Here is a 25,136-nt window from a genome sequence, read left to right on the forward strand (position 1 = left end):
ATTTTATTTCAATTATTAAACTGTTTTTTATCTCAACCCATGAGTTTTTCTCACTTATGCTCTTCCAATTCTCTCCCCCATCCCAGCAGGGGGGGTGGGGGGAGTGAGCGAGCGGCTGCATGGTGCTCAGTTGCCAACTGAGGTTAAACCACGACAGGTACAAAAAGATAAAAGGTCACTGCTAATGGTGAGATGCAATGGAAGTGTTTAAAATCAGTTATAACTTTAATGTAGTTTATACAACTCTTACATAAGTTACTATTGTTATGCAAGGCCAGAAGTACATATTCTAAAATGCATACTCCTGCTGATGGAAGTAAAAAATAACGGTAAAAACGTATTTCAAAATTAAAGATAACTTAAAATTAAACTGATGTTTATTTTAAATATAATAACTAATATTTATTTTAAGCATGGTAATTGTTAATGATAACAAAAATGATAGATGAACTCTTATTAATGAATTGTAAGGTACCATTTTACAGTGAATCTTAAAATATTGCCTTACTTGTGGCATCGATCTTGCATTGCTTTGATTTCTTGCATGACTGGTAGTTCCTCCTGAGAAGGAGGCTTTATTTCCACATCCTGAAGCATGCTGACAGCGTGCTGTCTGAGCAGGCCCAAAGATGACAGCTGGTGCTCCACCTCCAGAAGGAAACTGCTGTGGTAATCCAGAAGTTCCAGGAGATCTGTCTTGGATGCCTTTTCCACTGAGCTTTCTGGTAAGCGACCTTGTAGCTGATCTATTGCTATGGTGGTTTTCTGAATCTACGGAAAGAGATGCAGTCTTGGCAATAATGAAATTAAAAAGAAGCTAGTACAACTGATACCAAAAGGTGCTAAGCCCAGTGCTGTACATTTAGATGTTGTAAAACAGTTGTGGTATAGGGCTTGTGCAGCAGTCTCTATAGCAGATACAAATCTATACTCTAATGTCCTAGATCTAGCTAGCCAGCCCTAGTTCTTCACACGGAACTAGGACTTGCTAAGGGACTTTTTTGTCAAGTGATGAATGGCTCCTCGTATTTTTTAGCATATATTATCTTTACTGCCACAGGACCTAGAGCTCTAACCCAGGGCAGATCTGTATTTGGCACAAGTCATACATTTAACAAAAAGATTATGCCCATTCTCAGAGAATCTTCAACGTGAGCATAAAATAATGGACAGCGACAGATAAAAAGAGTCAGATAGAATATAAGGGGAAAAAAAGAGACACATGATCGGTGAGCAGTGACAGGCTATAATATCACTGCATAAATTTAGAAATAGCAACTTCATACTCTTCAGGTGGGAAAAAAAAAAAAGAAAAAAAAAGAGGTTGACTTAATCTAGAATAGACCATGTAGGGAAGGGAAACATAGAGGAGAAGATTCTGAAGAACCACCAGAAACCACAACAACTCTGCATTTACTATACATGTATGCATACAGAAGAATAGTGCAAGCCTTGGAGGCAGTGGTTCTAAACCTAGGTTTTCCATAGCTGTTTTTTTCTATGACATGAGAAAAATCACTGTTATTCCTGCTATCAGCTTTCACTACCATATGATGATTAATAAGGCAGTATAATGAGTGAAAACCTATGTACAGTTAACAAAGGAGGATTTACCAAGACGAGAAGTTACCTTATCATTAAAGCCCTTCCATTCCTGCACTGCATCTTCCAAAATTTTCTCTTGTTCTTGGGCTACATTCCGGAGCCGTGTCCAGCGCTGCCAAACTGTTGTCATGGATCTACTTATAGTTGCCTTACTGGCATCATTGCTAACTTTTTCCAGCTGTGAAGCCTTTTCTTCTAGGGCTGTGATCTTCTCATGGAAAGAATTCACCACAGACACAAGAGTCTGAAAAAGCAAAAATAAGCAGTTTTCCTCTTTTACAACACAACTCATAACTATTCAACACAATTGCAGGTAGATGAGCCACTTCCATGCACTGCAAAGAGGAGGTACCCTCTGCTGAGTGAAGTTGTGAGGTCTCACTTTATTTTTCATACGCAATATATTAGCTACAGCTACTTGAAGGACCTGGTCCAAAATGCAACTCTCTGGAAGCAGCAGAAGGCTGGTGTAATTAGATTTTCTCTTCCTTGCTAGCCCCTCAAAAGGGATGGAAATGAATATTCAGGACCCTTCTCAGAGCAAAGACTGACTTGTATTAGAGTCTAAAAATGAAAGAAGCAATTCAGGTGTTTAAGTACACACTTATGTCATGTTTATCTCTAATGCCATTTTAGATGTCCAAGGTTATCAGGATATTCTCGTGAAGCTGGCAGACATGACATTACTTTTAGGGGAGATTCCTGCCTTCGCAGAGACACAGCTGAAGACCGGGCAGGATGTCTGAAGTGTCACTAACTGCCTATATTAAGGCAACTGATTAGTACCCTAAATACTAGAGGAGAAAGTAATTCTTTTAAGTTACATTTCTTTCTTTTAGGCTAAACAAGAGTTAATAATAAACCCCAACCCTTCCTGTCCTAGTAAAACTATTTCATGTGATCCAAAGTAGATGGATGTTTCTGTTGTTCTGAATTTCTTGTAGGGTACACAGTTTTGGGATTTAAGCACCCAAGGCTTTTAGGAACCTCCTGGTTCCTTCCAGTTCTCTACAGTCATAGGCACAGACAGACATTAAGCTGAAAAACAATTAAAAATATCTGTCCCTGTCACCCCACAAATAAAATGTGTGTTCTGCACAACACAAAACACCTCTTGGTGTGCTACGACACAATTAAGCGCTACAGGATAAGATCTAAAAACTCAAATTCACGTTGCCACAGGTAGGGACCTACATAACATCCATTTATTTTCACTGAAGGAAAAGGATTTCATATAATTTTCAGTACCTTACCTTATGTGTTAGCAATTTCTCTTCTGCTTCATGAGAAGAAGCAGCTTTAGCTACTGAGAATTCAGATAATTTTTTCTCAGCCTCATTCATCACTTCAATAACCTTCTGTCTTGCTGTCTGGTACTCCTGCCACTCAGAAGCACACCTTAAAAATACATTTCCAGAAAGAACAATTTAATGCAATATAAAACCATTTGAAAATCAGGAATATTGTTGCACCTAGTTTTCAATGTAACTGCTTAGTTTTGCTGTTACACAGTATTTTCCAAGAAAAAGAAATATTGTTGGGAAAGAGCATACATAGAAGTACATGCTCCTGATTTTCAGCTGTGCCTTACAGACACAGCTTGGCATTTAATAGCCCTTGATTGACTTTTCCTCATTTCTTTCTTTCATCACCCACAAGGTGATCTTAAAATGAAAGGAAAAAAAAAAAAGAAAGATGAATATACCTTTGCAACTGCTCTTGCTGGGTTTTGGCTTCTTTCTTTGTCCCTTTGGCCTTTTTCTCCAATGCAGCTACATTCTGCATCATCTGCTCTCTTGCTGTGGCTTGGATAAAGGGCTCTATCTCAGACACAAGGCCCTGTAACTCCTTCAAATGATTACTGAACTGACTTTCTGTGCTGAAAAACTCAATGTGGTTCCTTAGGTTCTCCTCAGAGTTCTCAACATCAAGACCATTTCTTGCTAAATGTAGAAATTCCTGAGCATCTTCAAACCAGTCATTTGCTATCTGCATCACTTGGTAGTATCTTTGGCAGAGGCTATATAATTTATTCAAGGTAGCCTGAAATAAAAGGGAAAATTATACAGAGGGTCACAGACATAAAATTCACAGCAGCAACAAAAATATCCTCTGCTGAGAGTCTGGATTTTGCCCATTCTTGCTTTCTTTTCCCTTTATTGTATCTAAAATACAGGTCCAGAGAGACTACATGGAAGTAGGTTTTGAGTGAGTTTGCACTTCTCCATGCAGGTATAATGCATATTAAGGAAGCCTTTACCCCTCCCCCCCAAGTTATCCATGGCAACAGGCCACAACCGAAGTCATTAAAAAAACCAAACAGTATTATTAAAATCAATCTTTACATGATGATTACAAACATCAAGCCACAGAGCCATATTTTTCCAGCTTCGTGAGCAAGAAATTAATGACACTTAGAGTGAACTAACCTGTCTCATGTGTATAGCTTCTTGAACTTCACCGTCTAGTTCTGTCAGCTCAGCAAGAGTGTTTTCCAGGTCAGCAGGTATCAGCTCTTTTGCTTTCATATATCTCTCTTTCTCTTTATTGCTCAGCGCATTCATTATTCTCAGGCTTGACTGCACTTCTTCCTGATGTATCTGAACCTTTCGGATTTCTTCTTGGACGCTTTGCAGTTTGAGGTCCAAACTTAATGTTCCATTAAGTTCTGTTTTCACCCATCTCAACCAATCAAGCGAGCGGCAGATTTCTGTCTGGAAGTCTATGCTTTGCACAAGTCTGTTCTCACACTCCATCACGGTGTCACCAATGGCAGCATGCAAAGACTTTAGTTTCTCTTGCCAAGACTGCACTTGGTGATTTGCTGTCTCACATGCAGATGAGTCAAGCTGAGGAGAAAGGGCTTCCAGATGTTCAGTTATTCGCTTCAGAAGACATTCTGAGTCTTGCAAGCTGCCCACCAGAGAATGGTATATTTTCAACTTTTCTTCTATTGGGAGTGTTTCTTCATTTACCTTAATCTGCTCCTTCTTCACTGCCTCTAGTTGTGCCTCAAACTGCATACGCATTTTTTCATGCTCCTGGCATGCTTCTATTGTGTCTTCCAATAGGTTGATTTTCTGTTCTATTTGCCTCTTCAACTTGTGATATAGCGTGACAAGTTTTAGCATCTCATCTGGTTGCCACGGCTGGCCAGTGCTTCGAAAGGCCTCCTTCTTCTGGTTTAGTTCATCCACTGCTGCACCAAGGCTCACTGCTTCACCTAAGAGATCTCTGTAGGCCTGCTGGAGTGACACAGCTTCTTTGGCCAAAAGAGCAGCTGGAGCTTTGTCCATGTTAATAAACTGATCTTCTAGCTCAGTCAGAGCTTTACTTGTCAACTCAATCAGAGAGACATACTCTTTTCTGGCATAAATTGCTTCCTGAACCTTATATAATTTTTCTTTTGCCAGAGCAGTGACAATATTGAATTGCTGAGGGAGAATGTTAAGTTTTTCTTCCAGATAAGAATGATCCACTTCATTAAGTGATGGTAGGATTTCTTGGCCATCTCTTTGAAGTGCAAGTAACAGATTTTCATATTCTGGAGATTGCTCAAGAATCTGTTGATATTTTGCCAACTGCATGTATAGTTCAGAGTTACTATTCATTACATTGACTTCTGGGAATGTGACGATATCGGCTTGTTTTAGCCAATGGCAAGCTTTATCCAAGTCTTCTTTGAAATATTTCCTGGAAACTATGTTTTTCTCCAGTTCTAACAATCTCTGGTTACACTTTTGTAAAACGGTGTCATACACATTCTGTAGTTCTTGCAGTTTACCTAACACTTCACCCTTTTCTTGTTTTGTTGCTTCTTTCATTAAATCCCTTCCTTGAGCCCACAACCCCGTGACTTCATTTTGATAGGCCTTCAGGTTAGCCTGGGCATTCTTACAAGTCCTGATCTGTTTGTTCACATCTTCCGGCAATAGACAAATATGTTCTGGAAACGTTACCTTCTTCTCATGCTGATGAATTTGGTTTGTAGCCTGAAAGACTGCCATAAGAAACTGGGTCTTTTCAGACAGTGCTTTATTCAGGTGCTTTCTCCTCTGGCCAACCAGGTCACTGAGACAATGTACATGGTGCTGTGCATCAGAAAGCGCTTTCTGCAGCTCCTGCCTTTCATTGAGCCCTAGGTTGGTCATCACCCTGTCAGCATCCTTCACAAGCGTCTTCAGAACAAGCTGTTTGGCTTCAAGCTCACTGCAAATGGTAAGATGATCCATGAGAAGACTCTGAGCCAAATCTGGAGGAGGGCTCTGTTTAAGAGCCTCTGAGATACTAGGTTGCTGCTCCTCTGCCCATTCCATTAGCTCCTGAAATTTGGAATGCACCAAACTGAGCTCTTCTAAGGTTGAAACAGACACTTGTATTTTCCTTTTGACAAGGTCCTCCAGCTGAGTCCAGCGTTGCTCGAAATGACCAAACTGCTCCTTTACTAATTCTTTGTCATCAAGATTCAGATGTTCTATCATCTTCTGTTTCTGATCTTTCAAATCTTCCAGAGCAAATCTCCTTTCCTGTAGCGCCAGTGCCAATTTTTGCAAAGCTTCAAGGTGCACGTTTGTACTTTCAGCATCAGATCTGTTATCAAAAAGGACAGGATGGAAATTAATTACTAGATCCTATCTCAGGATAGACTTTTAAGAGAGGTCAGGATGAACTATAAGTCCACTATATACTGAAATCAGTATTATATAAATACCTACAGTTTTCACATTCTTTTGAAGGTACCAGTCTTGAATATTAATTAAAAAGTTTTTTATTCCTCTCCCTTTCATCTGCAACGTGGTCATCAGGCTGACCATACAAATGAACATGAATACTACAGAGTATACTGGTTATATTGCACATATGAACAACAACAAGTACTGAGATTGAAGTGAATCTTGTTCCATGACAGTGATGACAGCAGTAATAGACTCTCACAATTTTACACACAGCTGGTGTGTTTATGCTATACAAAGCAGCTGCAATCATTTAGCAGAAGCAACTAAACAGTAATATAATAGTCTAATAGATAAAACACAATATCACAATGAAAAACACACATGAAACACAGTAAACACAAATGAAAGAGTTCAAACAAAATAGCCAAAATGCTTGAAATATCAGAAAATGCTACACCTTGAGGTGGGATCAACCAGTACTTGCCTTAAAGACAAACACTGAAGATCTGGCTTCTCAAACTCTCTTTATTTCAATACAAGTAATTGTCCTATAATTAATAAGGGAGGGCTGCTTTTAATTAAGCATGGAAAAAGGGATTTTTAGTGGATCCAAGACACTAAAGAGTGTTTAGAGACACTCTGTAAACAGACCGCTCTTTCAGCATATATGCACTAAGTCAGCTTTGTGCGCTACTACATTTTTTACCTAGCCAGGTTGTCCCACTCTTTTGTGAGCTTTTCCAAGAAAACTTCAACTACATTCATGCGATCATGATAATCCCCTGTCCTCTGCAGATCCTCCTCCCTCTGTATGAGCAAACTGTGTGCCTGAAGGCAGAGGTCCAGCCACTGGTTGCTCAGCTCTCCTATTTCCTTGTGTTCAGGCGATTCCTGTCCTTGGGTTAGTTTGTTCATCTTCTCAGTCACAGAGGTAAGAGCTGACTGCTTAGACTGCAACTTCTGACTGAATTCCTGAAAAAGATACAAGTCAAAACCAATATGGTGACACCTACTCAAAATTATAAGATGGAATTTAAATAAAAACTCTGAAATAAATAAATTTCGTAAGGACTAATTATCTCCCCAGGCAAATGCTGTGCAGATGTAAATTGGAAGAAGTGCCTTCTCCCCTCCCCTAACATTTCTCCTCATATTCTCAGTGGGGACAGGTTGATTATAGATGTGAAAGCAAACCAGAGCAGTTTTCAAGTGCCAGTGATAAACAGAAATCACAATCAAGTCACACCTTGTTGGCCAGGCTTCTGGGCTAGCACAGCTCCCACCGTACACTAAAACATGCAAGATAGTCTGGGCCTCATAAGAATTCGTTTTAGCAGTGCTGTTTCTAGCTCATTGTTTTCCCTTTTCCTTTTTCATTAGAGACTAAAGATAGGAAGCAGAGTCCATGAGTCAGTGAGCCCCCACATCCATACTTTGTTTTGTTCCTACTTCTACAATAGCGACCATTATCGCTGTCATTATTGAAACAAAGCCAATGATTATCTAGGTATGATTGCTATTTGAGTTAATAAATTCCAGTAAATAAAAAAGTCCATCTGCACACACATTTCTTACTGAATAAGAAGTCACAGAGAACACAAAAAAAGAACATACCATATACTGACAACTAAAACTAACCAAATATTTTTCAGCACTTGCACACTGCCTAGGGTAAATATAATCTTTTCCCATATTCCAGTTCCAATAACGGTAACTAAACAACCATGCCCAGCTCCAGCACTTTGCTGGGATGATGCGTTTTCACTGAGGGCTGGTAGGGGTTCTGGAGAAGAGATGCTATTCCCCAGCTCCATCTCATTCCTCTTTGTGACTGCTTCAAATGGAGCTAGGCATCTTCAATTACCAGGGCAAACTGAAAAAATAACACATTGTGCCACATCTGACAGTACATCAGGTGCCTGCCTTTTCTAATAATCCAAAGTTCCTGACTGAAATAGTGATGAAATACTGACTCCCGCATCTTCCTGGACTCTAATGATAGCTAGTGTAACAGCTTTTAGCCCATATTGTGCTTAGGTATCTTCAAGGGCTATGACTTTGTTCAAACACTTGTGTAGAACAGACATGAAGAAGAAGTGCTGCTTGCTTTTCACCTAACTCCTAGCATATCAGAAAAAGAATACAAGCAAAATCTATATCAAAAATGCAAAACCCAAGCATTTCATCACTTATGAAAGAAATAATCTGTTTTCCTGTTTCTTCTTGTTACTTTACTGATGTTTGTGACGTGTACAGAATGGCCATAAAAATTCTTTCACCTATAAATGAATAAGAACGAGTGAAGATCTGAAGGCATTTGTCTCGCTATTTCGGGTAAAATAAACTGGGTTTCTATCATACCTATTCTCCAGTGGTTTTCAGAGTCCAGCAACATTGAACAGTTTCCTAGACTAATTCTGAAATAAATCTAAATAATTTAGAAGTATTGGAAGCAAAGAACTTAGCAAGCACAAATTGCAGATCTTATCTTCAGGTCCACTGTGATCAACAATTAGCCTATTAAAAGTGAAGGCAAATCAGAACAGTAGGCTGAAAACTGTCTACTGTTAAAAAACCAAACCCACAAAGATATTGAAGTACAGTGTTTTGCTTTCTGTGTCACCCTGTAGCATCAATAAGGAAACCCTCTTTCCTCTGTCTTCTCTGCTCTTGCTTAGAACATTTCAGCAATTCTATGCAATACGTGCATATTACATGAATTATAATATCAGCCACAGGATGAACTTCTTCCTTACCTTCTGTTCTTAACCTAAAGTCTCCTTACCTTAACCTGGAGTACCATATTCTGGGCAATGTTTAGCTCCAACTCTGCCCGTCTCCTTTTCAAATTCTGTAGTTGTTGATCTGCATCCTGGAAATATATCCAGAGCTCAGCCTTCATTTGTTTGATCTCTTCCCAACCTTGAGCCAAATACTGTGAGTGCATTATTTGTTGCTCAATCTGGAACAAAAGAAATTAAAAGGAGTAGGAATGCTTTAAGACACCTATTTTTGGAGTATGGACGATGAATACCATTCTTCCTCTGAGCACAATATTGTACTAACAGCAAATTTCTGCACTAAATTCTGAAGGGGCTAATATTATCCACAAAAAGAGTCTTAACCTTCAGAAGTCATAAAAAGCAGACCTATCAAAGGAAAGTTGTGGAACAAAAAAAAAAGAATGATCATTCACCTTTGAGAGAAGCAAGTATATTTATGAGTGCGTGTATTCCAAGGTGTTCTCAGCCTTCTGTTAAAGCTTAAATTAACTGTACGATTTAGTCCATTGCATGTCAAGAATACTGCTGGACTGTGCCCTATATGCCTTCGCAATGACCAAATAAAAGCTAAAACTACGCACTGTCATTTAATTTGCTTAGCCCAGTTTGTTTGCCTATGTGCCTTTTGTAAAATGCCAATAAGAAGAATGCTTACCGGATCTGAGCCCATCAATCACCTTAAACCAATAGTCACACAGCTTCTTTTGCTCCAGTAGGGCACCTTCAAGGTTTAGACACTCAACCAGCTTAATATATCTCAGCACTGTACCGTCTGTTAAAAATGTTTCACTGCTTTACATACAAAAGGAGAATCTTATTCTGAGTTCTGAGATACTTTTTAGCTATTCAATATTTGGACTGCCATTTTTTTATGGATTACTTGGATTTGTACAATTTGCTTCTCTGGTATGGAATACTGTTACTGTATATATTAGATTTTTACTCTTGGTAGAAGTAGTTTCAAAAGTTTGGTTGTGTGTATGTGAAACTAAAATTTTTGTGTTTACAACAACAGGAATGCTCATAATGTTTCTTTTCTAATAACTCTTATGTTTATAATTTTATTCTAAAACCAATCATTAAGCTACTTTAAAACTTAAAATTGAGGTACACTTCTATAAATTCATACGCTGAAATAGATGCACTCTGATTTATGAATTGAACCATTATAATTTTTTATGATGATTATAATATGTTATTATATCCTAATAAGAACATCAGTCTACTGTTGAATAAATAATAACAGTAAAATATGTCTAAGCTTTAATAAAATACAGAGAAGAATAGATTGAATTGTGTTTTATGAAAAATAAACAATTTGGATCAGGTTTTCTTCTGTTTTATGAAATAAACAATTTGGATCAGGTTTTCTTCCATAGAATGTTATCTGTGTGGCTTTAGGCCAACATCTTGTAACATTGCCTAAGTACCTTTAGCAACCTTTGTCATGTGTCTTTGTATTAGTACAAGGATAGCAATGTGTGGATTTAATCAAAAAAAAAAAAGTAGAAGAAAGAAAGAGAAAACTATTTCTAAAAGAAATACTTAAGATGAAAGTAAAAATACATTTCTTTAAACCATTACCCAATATGACCTTTTTAAAAGAGGACAGATCAAGACAGCTAAAGCACTAAATAGGATTAAAAGCAGGTTGTTGTGGTTATCTTGTACCGTTTGTTTTGTTTGTTGAATATCTGTTGCTGTACTCTTCACTGTGGCATCTGACAGATCACACATGGAACACAGAAGATCCAAGTATGTATTGGCCTGCTCCTGCAGCGCCCGGAAACTTTTCACCTGAGAGAATACAATCCTCAAATAAACTCTGAGACTGTAGAAATAATCTCTTATTTTATTACAAGCATGCATTTTAGTATTTTTGCTTTAGCTCATTATTTCCAAAAGATGAAATGTAGACATACGCTATTTTATTAGGTAAGGCTGCTCTGTCATAATTATGGAAAAGAGTAACTTTAATTGATTATCACCCAATTATCAAAGCGCTTAGTGACATATGCATTACCTATCTTATTTCTTTATAAATAAAGCGTTGGATAGATACACACAGTTTCAACAAGGTAACTTACTTTCCCAAGGTGAATGGGAAGCAGGGTTTTATCTGATTATTAAAGTGTCACGTTGCCCATACCTATAAAATTCTCCAGTGTCCAACAGATCATGGGGAATCCAGCCCAGTGGCACAACACGCTTTCCTCACACCTTCTGAAACCCTCCCAACATCCCCAATATCTACAATTGCCAAGATCAGACAACATGATGCTGTTGAGGGTTCTTGCTCTCAACATTGCCCGTAGGAGCTCACCTCTCCCTGTGAAGAGTTTCCTCATCCCAAAAGAAAATGATATTTGTGTTGACAAGCAGGGCAATAACATACCTCCTAGAGTCCCAGGGAGGAGGGGTGAGCGACCACCTAATGTAGAGGGCCAGTGGTGGGTCCTTGTGGGCAAAAAGTTGAACACGACAGCAGTGTGCCCTTGTGGCAACCCCAAATTACTGTATTAGCAAGGATGCAGAGAGCAAGTTGTGGGAAGAGATTATTCTTCTGCACTTACACTTGTCAGGCTGTGCCTGGTATATTTGGCGCAGTTTCTCTCTTCCCCCATAGAAGAGATATGGCAAACCGGTGCAAGTCCAGCAAAGGGCTGGGGGGATATGGGGATGTAGTGCATGGCATTTGGGCAGGTCTGAAGGAACTGGGTTTGTTCAGCCTGGAGAAGAGAGGCTAACTGTGGTCTGCCATTACTTAAAATGCTAGGGGTCAGGTGGGGGCAGTGCTGAGAAGACAGAGCCAAACTCAGCTGAGGTGAGCAGAAAAAGGATCAGAGGGAAAAGTGACAAGTTGCAAGAAGGAAATTCTTCCTAGATATCAAGGGAAACTACTTTTCACACTGAGAACAGTTAAGCACTGGAACAGGTCCCTAATCCTCAGGGATGGTCAGGGCCCACAGTGCACCAAAGGGCTCTGCAATCTCTATCCCCCGCTCCTTGGGGTTTGGCTGCCTCTGCTCAGGGCCAGCCCTGACATGGCCTAGCTGGGACCTGGCCAACGGAAAAGCATTCAGAAGCCTTCCCCCTTGCTTGAGAGCTGCATGTAAGCTCAGGCCCTCACCCACCTATGGACCTCACCTGAGCTACGCTATAGGTGCATCTGTGTCTGGCTGATCCTCCTGGTCTTGCTTTGCTGCCCTGACCTCCTGCCTCCACCCAGGGCTGGACTCATCCCTACAGACTTGCCTGGTGATCACCAGATGGTGGCTGACACCAGGGGGACTCTGCTCTCCTCACCAGTGTGCTGCAGGTCTGCACGTCATTGGGGAGGTGCTGCCCTGCTGGCCTCACTCCCTGCTCCCCCCGCCCCTGCAGAGCTGCCATCTGTAGTATTTCAAGGTCTCTATTAAGCCACATGGTGGATGACACAGCCCTGAATTCCAGCATTTTTAGTACCATACCAGTTTAATTTGAAAACAAGGTACAAATCCAACGTAAAATACATTAAGTTACTAAGAATAATCAAGAAGCAAAGAAACCATTCTTAATGGCTAATGTGGGCTAGTGGCAGTTCTATGCTCTTAAGCTGAAAAATTGTTTTAATTGCCTGATAACAGACTCTGTGTCCATGGTACTATGAAACCAGGCCTTACATAGGAACATTAAGAGACAGATGGGCAATTGGACAAGCAGAAAGACACAACCTCTCTGCTAAACACATCTGTGGAGTATCTGAGCAGGTTTATCTAATTAGCCAGCTTTTTTTCAGGTAACATATTTCTAAGTATTAAGCAGAGCTAGCAAAAGCCCTGTGTGATTTTTCACCTACGGTTATTTTTCACTCAAGGTATTCCTTTTGCAGCTGGGAATAAACAATGAGGCTATACAGCCCTCTGAGAAGGTCAGAGAGAGTATCTAATTTCTATTAATATAAAGCTCTTACTTGAACTCACCTTATTAAGCACAACTGAACATTTTCAAGTGCTGAACTTTTACCTGTTTAACTGCATCTGCCAGGCTGAAAGGTGGCCAGGTAGTTGGCTTTAGCTCTGACTGCACTGTAGACAGCCAAGTCTGGCACTGCTGTAGGGTATCCTGATGATTAACATGCTTCTGGAGTTCATGTTCCAAACTCTGGTACACCTAAAGGAAATATTTTGTAAGGTCATCGCATTTTTAAACACCACTATTGGCTCTCTTCTCCCACCTTGAAAACTGCAGATAAAACAGAATTATTAAGACTGTGGTTATTTTAGCCCTTGTACATAAATGTACCAAGCAACGAAAGCTCCTTAAGCTCTCGCTGCAGCTTGCTAATTTGTGGAGCACATGGACACTATCTAAGGCACGGCTTCTGGAAAGAAAAAATAAAGATGCAAACAAATAGCATTGTCTCTTATTTCTGTATTCTTGTTCAACATTTTGCCATTGATCTAGTATGAGGTTTTAGGTACCTCTACAAATCTTACTGACTATGAACTCTACTTTTTGGGTTTTGTTTTGTTTGGGTTTGGGGTTTTTTTTTTGTGTGTTGGTTTTTTTTTTTTTAAGACTATGCTGACTTGATCTCCTAATTGGATTAACAGAATGACCCAGCTAGCTTTTCTTAACCATATATTCTGGTTTTACCAAGAGAGACAGTATTTCCTAGCACAAAATTAAGACCTGTTATGTACATTTGCAAGCTACTGACACTAAGGGTGCAATTTGTTCCCTAGTTTTTGAAGTAGGAATAGTTCTAATGTCTTTGCTGCAGCTGCTCAGGAGCTAGTGTAACATGAAGGTAGTGAGGGTGTGGAGAGATTAAGGTAAGAACTGATAGGCAGCTAGTTTTGCTGGCTGCAAGGCAACATTTGGATCACAAGGAATTCAACTGTAGCACAATAATGACGAAGTGCTACATTAGTAACCTGTAGGCTCAATTTAAATGGAAACAGTAGAAAAAGTTTTACCCCCATTTAAAGAAACAAGTACTTCGAGAAATAATAATGCGTGTTATTCCTAAATGGCATAAAAATATTTTTGAAACAAGACTTACTCTTTGGGCTGTGCTACATATGGCAGAATAGCTGTCCTTTGTCCCCTGAAGATGGCTTTGTATGTTTTGCTTAAATTTTGCTTGAAGATGTTCTGTGCATTGATTGATCAAGTAATCGCCTTTACTCTTAAGGTTGTTCAAACGATCTTCAAATCCTGCAATTTCTTCCATGATAGCCTAAGAAATAGATAAAATACTTTTGAAGAAATATTTTAAAACTTAAAACATGTTCTGCATCACAGCTTTTTAAACGAGCTTTTTCTTTTTTTTCCTTAAACACTCTTTGTCTTTGGAAAAAAGTTTTCAGCCAATGGAGTTTTCAGCTTTGGAGTGGTGACAGAGAAGCAAAGAAGAAAAATTTTGTTTTACCAGACAAAGGAAGTTACCCAATAGCAAACCCACCTTGTGGTTAGCCAGTTGCTGAGTGATTATTTCAAGATTGTTACTTTCCATGAGGTCAGGGCTGACCAGCCTGCTGGACATATGTAATAACCATTTCTCCCCTTCTTGCAAATCACTGTTGTAATCCTCGTGTTCTTTTACTTTCACCTCTAAGGTTTCAACGTATGCCTGCAGGTCCACAATAACCAAAATTAAATATTCAGGTAATTACAAGAATTAAAAACAGCCCCAAACCAAAACCCACCAAGAGCTTGAAAGCATAGTAAGAGAGTTATCTTCTAAATTTATATTCCTGTGAGGGACTCTCATGTGATTAGACTGTTAAGGAAGACATCAAAGCGATTCCTTGTGTGAATAAACTCTGAGGTATTGAGCAGTATTTTCACTCCACATGAAATACCACACTTTGAGAACTGAGGAAAACACTGAGGATCTCTTTGCTTTAAGAAAATGAACACTGTCAACTTGACATAAAGTTCACTTAGAAACAGTTATTATACACTCTTTGAGAGACTGCACATGACCTATTGGGTCCGTGCTGCCTACAGCCTTTGCATGTACATATTGCCTGTGAATGTGGTAGGCAAATTAAGAATGTACACGTTGAGTTAAAATGTATTTATTCTTTTTAAGAAAGATTTTTCATACGTTTCTCTACATTTAAGTCATCAACATTACATCTAATGCAACAGATACCGGTTTTGTGGTACAGATCAGAGGAATGTCTGTAAATCAAAAGTCAACCATGAAAAAAATAAAATCATCTGCTATTGGTGGATGGATTGGCAATTAAAGATACTTAGGTCAAACATAAGTACTAACATGGTTTGCAGAGCTTATCCTTGTTAGGAGTGTAACCTATTAAAAGCTTTAGGAATAATCATACTTTAGGACATATTTAGAAGTATTAGATCTTTCAAAGTACTACATACATGTGGACTAATGAATCAATGTTAATTAATAATGCCCTTGCTGAATTAAATTATATCCATCTTGCATTTCATTTTCTCCAGTGACTTCCATTCAACAACTAAACTAGATTAAACAGGGGTTGTGCAAGATCTAGCAGAAACAAGAGACAAAATGGTATATTCTAAGGGCATCTGTCTCTTCAAGAAATAACGTATTTAGAAATCTATTCAAAGCAATTAAAAATAGTAACAATAGTACAAACTAGTCACTGATATATTTCCCCTTAGTGCTACGAAGGATTCACCTGCCACTCTCAAAATTCATTTCAGCTACTCTTGTTAGATTTATTAAGGTAGAATTTCTTTCCATATTCAAGAATTCCCCCTCTCCAAAAAAAAAAAAAAAAAAGTAATTATCTGGCACTCTGTACAGGGTGTGACATGACAACATGAAACAAATAGTCAGCTTCTTAAAGAGCGGAAAAAATATAGCAAATTGAAAGAACTTAAAGTTTTCTTCCTGACTTTTTACCTTTGTTGTGCTGCAGAGTTCTTGGTAACTGCTCTGAAGGTCTTGAATGTTGTTCTTTAGAGTCACATCATTCACCAGATCAAGAAGTACTTCTCCCTTTTCAATCACTGATTTTATTGAAGGCTCATGGGACAGAACAGTCTGCTGTATGGACTACAATGCAAGCAAGAATTAAAATACATATATTGAACACTGAAGATCTATTTCACTAACTTCCCTTTGACCTGAAGCACAGCCTTCTATCATGGTATATATCATCCTTTCCAGATGAGAAGAGCTACTACCAGTACAGGACTATGTTTCTTAGCTGTGCCCTGAGACAACAACATTGCAGGCATCTAAGAGCAATTGCTCTTTTTGTGAGTGGCTAGTAGCACGGCTGATAATCTGGAGCTGGTGAAGGAGAGGGAGTTAATATGTGTGAAGGAGTAAGTGCTAGGGATAAAACTTGCTCAGAGGAACAAATTCTGCAAATAGGTAGGAAAATATCGCCAAAGCCATCCCCTTAATGAGACAGTATGTAGACGAGTGCACAAGACTACTCTCGAGAGTATGCAATCTGATCTGTTATGTCATTGTGCCACTGGCTCAGGCAGCATGGCACATGCCAGCATCTATCAAATGACAGTGAGATACCAGCTCCCCAAACATGTAGAAAGCAAGCGCACAGCTATGACATATGACTTTGAGTACTGAAGCTGGCAAGGGGTAGTAGGCAGTTTCAGAGAGAAAGCCTTGATGCTGTGCAGGTACTGCTCAGCAATAGCCAAAACCCTGGTTTGTTAGCAACACTGTTTTATCCACAAATGTAAAGCACAGCACTATATGGGCTGCTATGAGGAGAGTTAGCTCCATCCCAGCCAGACCCAGTACACATCTTATGAAACATCTGTAATCCTGGAGTATTTTACGAAAACATCATTAAGAGAAACAATGGGGTTTGTTGTCAATTTTTTCTACTCATACTTATGACTGGAGAAAAAAACCAAAACAAAAAAACAAACAAAAAAACCCCAAAAACACTTCATTAAAATCCTAACTAAAAACAGAGGAGGCCATAGCAGCTGACTGTCTTAGATGTCAGTTGAGCTGGGACATTCAGCTTTAACCAGAAAGCTGATTAAGCCAATGTAAACAGAGGCAATGTCTGCAGTGAAGAAAGACCAAGTGATTTCTATCCTTGCTTAAACAGCAGTTAACTCTGTTGATATCAATGGAATTACCCATATATGTACTCATAAAAGAATTTTGCTCCATAACAGGAAATTTTCAGATGCGGAAGCCTTATTAGGACATTCACATTTCAAATCCAGGTGCTCGCTCTGGTTCGTAGATGCAAGTATCACGCATCTTTTCACTCTGATGCTGATTTGGACATCCAGATCAGAGACATCTCATACATCTATTGAGGAAACTTGAACAGACACCTGGATCAGAGGATTTACTGCGAGTCACTAGATCAAAATCAATTCAATAGTACAATGATACAACCCCTTTTTACCTTGTATTTGGACAACTGGGCCTTCTTCTCATAGAGTTCGCTCTTTGGCTCTGCTGGAGCATGTAACATGGCTTGGTACTCCGTGACCCACTGAGTCTGTGCCTTGTACTTGTCTGAGAACTCCTTTGCCAGCTGAAGGCACTTCTCTGAAGTCATGTGCTCTTTCCTGATGGAGCCAGCCAGCTCTTCAAGCTGTTCCACATGATCTCCAATTTCTTTTCTTAACTGGTCAACTTCATTTTCTTCCATGTACTTTATAGCTCGCTCCCCCTTCTCACGGGCAGATTTCAGTAAACTGTGGCCTATGTCCATATCACTCAATAGCAAAATAACGTATTTAGAAATCTATTCAAAGCAATTAGAAATCTATTCAAAGCAATTAAAAATAGTAACAATAGTACAAACTAGTCACTGATATATTTCCCCTTAGTGCTACGAAGGATTCACCTGCCACTCTCAAAATTCATTTCAGCTACTCTTGTTAGATTTATTAAGGTAGAATTTCTTTCCATATTCAAGAATTCCCCCTCTCCAAAAAAAAAAAAAAAAAAGTAATTATCTGGCACTCTGTACAGGGTGTGACATGACAACATGAAACAAATAGTCAGCTTCTTAAAGAGCGGAAAAAATATAGCAAATTGAAAGAACTTAAAGTTTTCTTCCTGACTTTTTACCTTTGTTGTGCTGCAGAGTTCTTGGTAACTGCTCTGAAGGTCTTGAATGTTGTTCTTTAGAGTCACATCATTCACCAGATCAAGAAGTACTTCTCCCTTTTCAATCACTGATTTTATTGAAGGCTCATGGGACAGAACAGTCTGCTGTATGGACTACAATGCAAGCAAGAATTAAAATACATATATTGAACACTGAAGATCTATTTCACTAACTTCCCTTTGACCTGAAGCACAGCCTTCTATCATGGTATATATCATCCTTTCCAGATGAGAAGAGCTACTACCAGTACAGGACTATGTTTCTTAGCTGTGCCCTGAGACAACAACATTGCAGGCATCTAAGAGCAATTGCTCTTTTTGTGAGTGGCTAGTAGCACGGCTGATAATCTGGAGCTGGTGAAGGAGAGGGAGTTAATATGTGTGAAGGAGTAAGTGCTAGGGATAAAACTTGCTCAGAGGAACAAATTCTGCAAATAGGTGGGAAAATATCGCCAAAGCCATCCCCTTAATGAGACAGTATGTAGACGAGTGCACAAGACTACTCTCGAGAGTATGCAATCTGATCTGTTATGTCATTGTGCCACTGGCTCAGGCAGCATGGCACATGCCAGCATCTATCAAATGACAGTGAGATACCAGCTCCCCAAACATGTAGAAAGCAAGCGCACAGCTATGACATATGACTTTGAGTACTGAAGCTGGCAAGGGGTAGTAGGCAGTTTCAGAGAGAAAGCCTTGATGCTGTGCAGGTACTGCTCAGCAATAGCCAAAACCCTGGTTTGTTAGCAACACTGTTTTATCCACAAATGTAAAGCACAGCACTATATGGGCTGCTATGAGGAGAGTTAGCTCCATCCCAGCCAGACCCAGTACACATCTTATGAAACATCTGTAATCCTGGAGTATTTTACGAAAACATCATTAAGAGAAACAATGGGGTTTGTTGTCAATTTTTTCTACTCATACTTATGACTGGAGAAAAAAACCAAAACAAAAAAACAAACAAAAAAACCCCAAAAACACTTCATTAAAATCCTAACTAAAAACAGAGGAGGCCATAGCAGCTGACTGTCTTAGATGTCAGTTGAGCTGGGACATTCAGCTTTAACCAGAAAGCTGATTAAGCCAATGTAAACAGAGGCAATGTCTGCAGTGAAGAAAGACCAAGTGATTTCTATCCTTGCTTAAACAGCAGTTAACTCTGTTGATATCAATGGAATTACCCATATATGTACTCATAAAAGAATTTTGCTCCATAACAGGAAATTTTCAGATGCGGAAGCCTTATTAGGACATTCACATTTCAAATCCAGGTGCTCGCTCTGGTTCGTAGATGCAAGTATCACGCATCTTTTCACTCTGATGCTGATTTGGACATCCAGATCAGAGACATCTCATACATCTATTGAGGAAACTTGAACAGACACCTGGATCAGAGGATTTACTGCGAGTCACTAGATCAAAATCAATTCAATAGTACAATGATACAACCCCTTTTTACCTTGTATTTGGACAACTGGGCCTTCTTCTCATAGAGTTCGCTCTTTGGCTCTGCTGGAGCATGTAACATGGCTTGGTACTCCGTGACCCACTGAGTCTGTGCCTTGTACTTGTCTGAGAACTCCTTTGCCAGCTGAAGGCACTTCTCTGAAGTCATGTGCTCTTTCCTGATGGAGCCAGCCAGCTCTTCAAGCTGTTCCACATGATCTCCAATTTCTTTTCTTAACTGGTCAACTTCATTTTCTTCCATGTACTTTATAGCTCGCTCCCCCTTCTCACGGGCAGATTTCAGTAAACTGTGGCCTATGTCCATATCACTCAATAGCAGCTGTGAAGGAAGTGTTGGTTAACAGAAAATGTATGCAAGCTCTTGCCCTGGTTTTTTTTTGTTTGTTTTTTATTCATTGTAGTTCTATTATCAGTGAAAGGCTAATCAATTTTTTTTTTTTTTAATTTTGCTAAGGACACAGAAGGAATTGCTAGAGAAATTGAATGGACTTTTCATTACAAAATTGCCTGGAGTTAAGGTGTGGTAAACTAGAAGGAAGCAGAAAAAGCAAATACTTCTGTTCTGCACTGGGCTTGTGAAGATAAACACAGAAACTGAGGACTATCAGGAGAGGATTCATACTCCAAATTCTGGAACAGATGGAAGTTTTCCCTTAGCGTGTTACGTTTAAGCTGCAGGACATACGAAAAACTCATCTACAACTCTGAGATGAAACGTGAGTTTTACTACTGAGTTATTTCAATGAGGAGAAATAAGAAGCACTTCTTGCCACAGTGCGTACTGGTTTGAAATATACATGACAGGATGCTTTGCAAGGGGCATTTATTTTAAGTTTTAACCTAAAACAAAACACATGCAAACATGCCTTACGGAAGGACAGGATTATATTATTTAGGACTATTCATAACCTCAACAACCAAACTGTGATCTAATGTGTATGACATGAGAACAGAGAGTTTTACACTGCGTGGTCTTTATCCTATTAGCTTCTCTGGGCAAGGTGAAGTCAGAATTTTGAGCAGCTAAGATGCAAGTTGAAATATAGCCTCTTCTTGGTGAACAGAAACAAAAATTGCATTCAAGAAAGCTGTACCTCTAGTTTCTGCACTTTTTTCTCCATTGCTGTTTTGTCAACCACGTCAAACTTGGTGATCACATTTCTGAAGTTCTTGTTAGTAGCTCCATACCAATTTGTGTAAGCACTAAAAGCCAATTCTGACTCCTCCATACAGCGTATTTCCTCTTCCAGAAACTTTATTTGCTCCTTCAAACAAATATGGAGGGTAGGGGGAGGAAACAAGAACCACCCAGATGTTTATCATTGCTATTAGCTAAAGATAGCAATAAATTGCTATTTATTAATAAAACCTGATATACTAAGATTAAACACATAGGTTTTGAGTTCTTTCATATCTAGCGGATAATTCTCACTGGGGTCTTGTCAGGGTGTACATACAGCAATCACTAATGTTAAAACTGAGTTAATACTAAACACTGAAAAGGTACTTATATTTTGAAATTTGAATTATGACTTGTGATTATGGTAATATGAGACGCTTACTACTTAAAGTGATCTGAAGACTGTACCTTATTAATTCAAATTTTCCCCATACCTAAGTGTTTCAGTGATAACCTGAAAACTTTTCTCTAGAGAAGTCGTCAACATTCAAACATACTAAATTCTGAATTTCTCTTCTGAAACTGCCAAACAGGACAGTAACAACATCTGAATATTTTTGAAAGAGCATTATCCCGATTATGGTTCTCTAACACATTTAGTCCAATGAAATCTACGTGTGTGTGTGCATATATGAATATGTATGTGAATATTATATTATTGAGTCTACAGTAATGAATAAACTCTGATGAAGTCTAATTAAGAAAGTCTGTTTATATTTGCTTCTTAACTGACAATTTATGACGTTACAATGAATTAATTTTCATTACTTACCAAGACATGAAGAAGAAGAGTTTGGTAGCGAGATGTAAGCTGTGTAGCCTGGCTTCTCATTCTACTTGCAGTGAGACTTTCCTCTAGTATTTGCTGAGCCAATACCCCAACTTCTTCCACATCATCTTTGTAGATTGTAATTTCTTCATGCCACTTCTATGACAAAGACATTATCCAGCTTATATGACTGATTCAAACATCTTAAACACAACAGGAATTTATTTGTAACTAAGTCAGGAAATCATTGAAAAGGAAAACAAATACATGGTTGTAAAAATGGATTTACAACAGGAAGATAAAACAGAATCTGATGAAGGTTAATGTAATGAATATGCTGGAAGTTTTATCATACCATATGGGCTGCATTTCATTACAGTAGTTTCAATACTATTTTTTTTTCCCCAAAAATAATAATAGAAATGCAACCTGCAGTTCCTATAGAATTTGCCTGAAGTTTTAAAGGTGACTGTAAAGCATAACCTTGAATCTCTTCAAATCTGCCTCCTGTGTTTATTCAGAACCATGTCTTCTCCTTGCAGTGACTAAAGGAGAACTATTACATCAACACAGCAGAGACTTTACCACACAGCTGGTCACATTTTACTCTTGTTACAACATTAAGGCTTTACCCCTCCAGGACCAATCTTTGTCCTCAGTTATGCCTTCATATACCACAGAGCATATGAATTCCAGATCTCCCTATGAGATTTCAACATTGGTATAGCCATACCTTTACCAGTAAAATGGGAGGAACCTGGACCCAGAAGGCACAAAGCTCTCTTGGATCCATCATTCTAGGCACCACCTCAGAATACATTGCAATGCTTCCTGTCTTTTTCACAGTGCAACCAGGAACTGATGTGGAAACCTCACATGGTATTTTGCTTAAGGAATGCCTTAGCTATATTCTTTACCTTCATTTGTTGAAGCTGCATCTCCTTTGTTGCTCTACCAGACTGCCTCCCAGTCCTGATAGCAACTTTCTCCTCCAGATCTGTTAGCCAGTCATTAACCTTCTCAAATTTTTTCTCCATTAACCTCAGTCTGCTCACAGTGGCATTTAATTGGCTTCTTGCTTCAGAAAGCCTGTGCTGATAAACTTGCCAATCCTGCCGTAAGGATTCCAGGGCTCGGTCTTCTATCTGGGGAATGCCCCAGGGAATCACCTCCTCTCTGGCATGGACAGCAGCATTCAATAATGCCTGTCCTTCTGCACAGTGGACCTGCAGCTCCTGTAAAGGCAGAATTATGGATACATACCCTACATTAACAGCTTTCATTCACACATGGCAGTGTGAATCTTTTAAAATAAACAAACCTATTTATTTTTACATATGTTTCAGACATCATTCCGAAATAATTCTTGATACTGTCTTCTGGACACGTATGGCATTTTCATGCTTAATAGAACTTGATTAGAAAGTATGAAGGGATTCAATCTTATTTAAAACATAACCAGGAAATTACCTTAACAAAATACAGTTGTGTGTTGTCTTAGTTTATATTTGAGATATATATTCAGATTTTCAAATGGATTCAGATTTTGTAAAGTAAACTATAATAACAAGACATATATGCAGAGTCCCTGATCGTACAAAGACCTTCTCATTATCCTGACTAAAGTAATAAATATTTCATAACTCAAACACAGACCTTTTGCTAATTCAACAACAGGTATGAAAGTACTTTAAACCAGCTTAAGATCATAACTGGGAAATTACTGAAGTACTATAGGTTCACCCTTCACTGTCACCCTAAGTGATTCAGTAATAGTCTTCCCACCTCACCACGGGAGCTAGCCTACATGACTGGAACTGCCTGAAAGTAGATGCATGTACACTGTAAGCAACAGAAGATGAAAACCCAATGAAAAGAATACTTTTGATATTCTGTGAAACACAGGGAAAAGAAGAGGTAGGCCAACATCTAAAATTCAGTGCTTGCAAGAAAGCATTAGTGTGCCCAGAGATTTCATTCAAGGCCTGACACTTCTTTCTGGAAATGAGTGACAATGTTTCCACTGACTTTACTGGAACCACTTTTGAGCAGCAAAGTACTTACATATTAATGTGATTCCAAGCTGTTCTTGAGACAAAAAAAAGAGATGTAATTTTTGCCTGGTAATTAATATTATTCTGTTACTTCACAAGTATGATTTTTTTTTTTTTTTTTTTTTTTTTTTTTTTTTTTTTTTTTGGGGGAACACATTATGTACCTGTAAGTCTCGGAGTGTCGCCTCCTGTTTCTGGGCATCACCATCAAGATGTGATAAACAGTCAAGTTTTTCCTGTTCCTTCTCCAGCCATACTTCAAAGGTCTTCAGATTTCTTTGGTACTCTTGATGTAAGTTAAGCAGTCCTTCAGCTTTTGTTACTGCCTCCTGCTTGTTAAAATATTTACATAGATGTATATATATGTCTCAGTGTATCATCAAACCAAAACATAAAACCCGGACTTCCATCAAGGTGAAAATTTTCTACCTGATACTGAGCTTTCCTAGAATTCAAGAGTACTCGGATTCTGAGGATCGTTTGATCAATTACAGGGAAAGAGGGGGCAAATGTGGGGATACAGATACTCATCCTAAAAGATTCTTCACATAAGTTTGTGACTTCTGGGATTTGAAGTTTTGATCTGGGATCACTTTTAAATAACACTTTAGTGTCTAATAACAAGAGACCTTCTTAACTTTTATACCAATTTAAATTCACTTTACTGAAGTGATTAATAAGAGTATGAGCCTAGAAATTGCATATTTTTTCTTCACATGATTTTTTTTGCCAGTGGAATAATAATCTTCTATTAAAAGTATCGAATATCTTCAGGTTTGAAGACTACCCAAGTCCTTTGCGGGCAGTTCCTACAGAGCACAGTGAGAAACAGACTGCAAGTCTTCTGTGTATGTGGGTGAGCAAGTTACAATAATTTCACAACCCAGCACTAAGATATGACCATATCTGGGGTACAGCAGGAAAGGCATCATATATTAGCACTAGACTAGTCTTTCTAAGTGCAAGAAAAGTATACTACATGTAATTCACATCCTCTAAGAAATGATGGGAACGGGGAATCGAGTTCGGGTGGAAGCAAGACAGGCTGCAACCCAGGCCAGCAGGCTACATAAGAAGAAAAACACTTTCATAAACAGCAGCCATGAACCCACTGTCTGCTTTACCCATTTCTAACAGGCCTGGGTAGTGGGAGGAAGGAAGAATAAAAGAGGAGCGTTATCAATCTTTTACAAGGCCTGTCCACGCCCAGCAGTGGGAAGAGGGAAAGAGAGACTAGTTCTCTTGCCTCTCGACAGCGGCTGCAGGGAATTACAGGTCTTGGTCTGCTCAGGCTTGGGCCACAAACCCTTGGGGAAGCTTGTCAGTTTTCCCACCTGGCCAAAGGATTATTAAAGGATTTGACCATTCTTTACTTTCCAGCTATTTGCTTTGAACTTTGAATTTCTTTTAAGGGTTGAATGTACTCTCGACACTTAACATCATCACCACAGTTGCGGGTGGGGAAGACCAAAGTCATGTGGGGTATTTAGGTG

At 38.9% G+C, this 25,136-nt stretch overlaps 1 protein-coding gene across 1 annotated transcript in view; it reads right to left on the bottom strand.

The window, feature by feature from the left end:
* The window catches only part of SYNE1 (spectrin repeat containing nuclear envelope protein 1), a 284,071-nt gene that overhangs the window by 142,579 nt on the left and 116,356 nt on the right, over positions 1-25,136 (bottom strand). Inside the window, exons 63-79 of the mRNA XM_019472625.1 lie at positions 23,808-23,972; positions 22,507-22,824; positions 21,593-21,748; positions 20,735-20,905; positions 19,633-19,959; positions 18,132-18,284; positions 14,514-14,681; positions 14,112-14,288; positions 13,070-13,216; positions 10,736-10,861; positions 9,067-9,243; positions 6,988-7,253; positions 4,035-6,195; positions 3,311-3,648; positions 2,859-3,003; positions 1,631-1,849; positions 509-771 (exon numbers count right to left, since the gene is read on the bottom strand). Of these exons, the coding sequence (XP_019328170.1) occupies positions 509-771; positions 1,631-1,849; positions 2,859-3,003; positions 3,311-3,648; positions 4,035-6,195; positions 6,988-7,253; positions 9,067-9,243; positions 10,736-10,861; positions 13,070-13,216; positions 14,112-14,288; positions 14,514-14,681; positions 18,132-18,284; positions 19,633-19,959; positions 20,735-20,905; positions 21,593-21,748; positions 22,507-22,824; positions 23,808-23,972 (5,477 nt within the window). The remainder of the gene's footprint in view (positions 1-508; positions 772-1,630; positions 1,850-2,858; positions 3,004-3,310; positions 3,649-4,034; positions 6,196-6,987; positions 7,254-9,066; positions 9,244-10,735; positions 10,862-13,069; positions 13,217-14,111; positions 14,289-14,513; positions 14,682-18,131; positions 18,285-19,632; positions 19,960-20,734; positions 20,906-21,592; positions 21,749-22,506; positions 22,825-23,807; positions 23,973-25,136) is intronic.

The sequence above is a fragment of the Aptenodytes forsteri genome, unplaced genomic scaffold (genome assembly GCF_000699145.1).
Source record: "Aptenodytes forsteri isolate BGI_AS27 unplaced genomic scaffold, ASM69914v1 Scaffold82, whole genome shotgun sequence".
In the NCBI taxonomy this organism is placed as follows: domain Eukaryota; kingdom Metazoa; phylum Chordata; class Aves; order Sphenisciformes; family Spheniscidae; genus Aptenodytes; species Aptenodytes forsteri.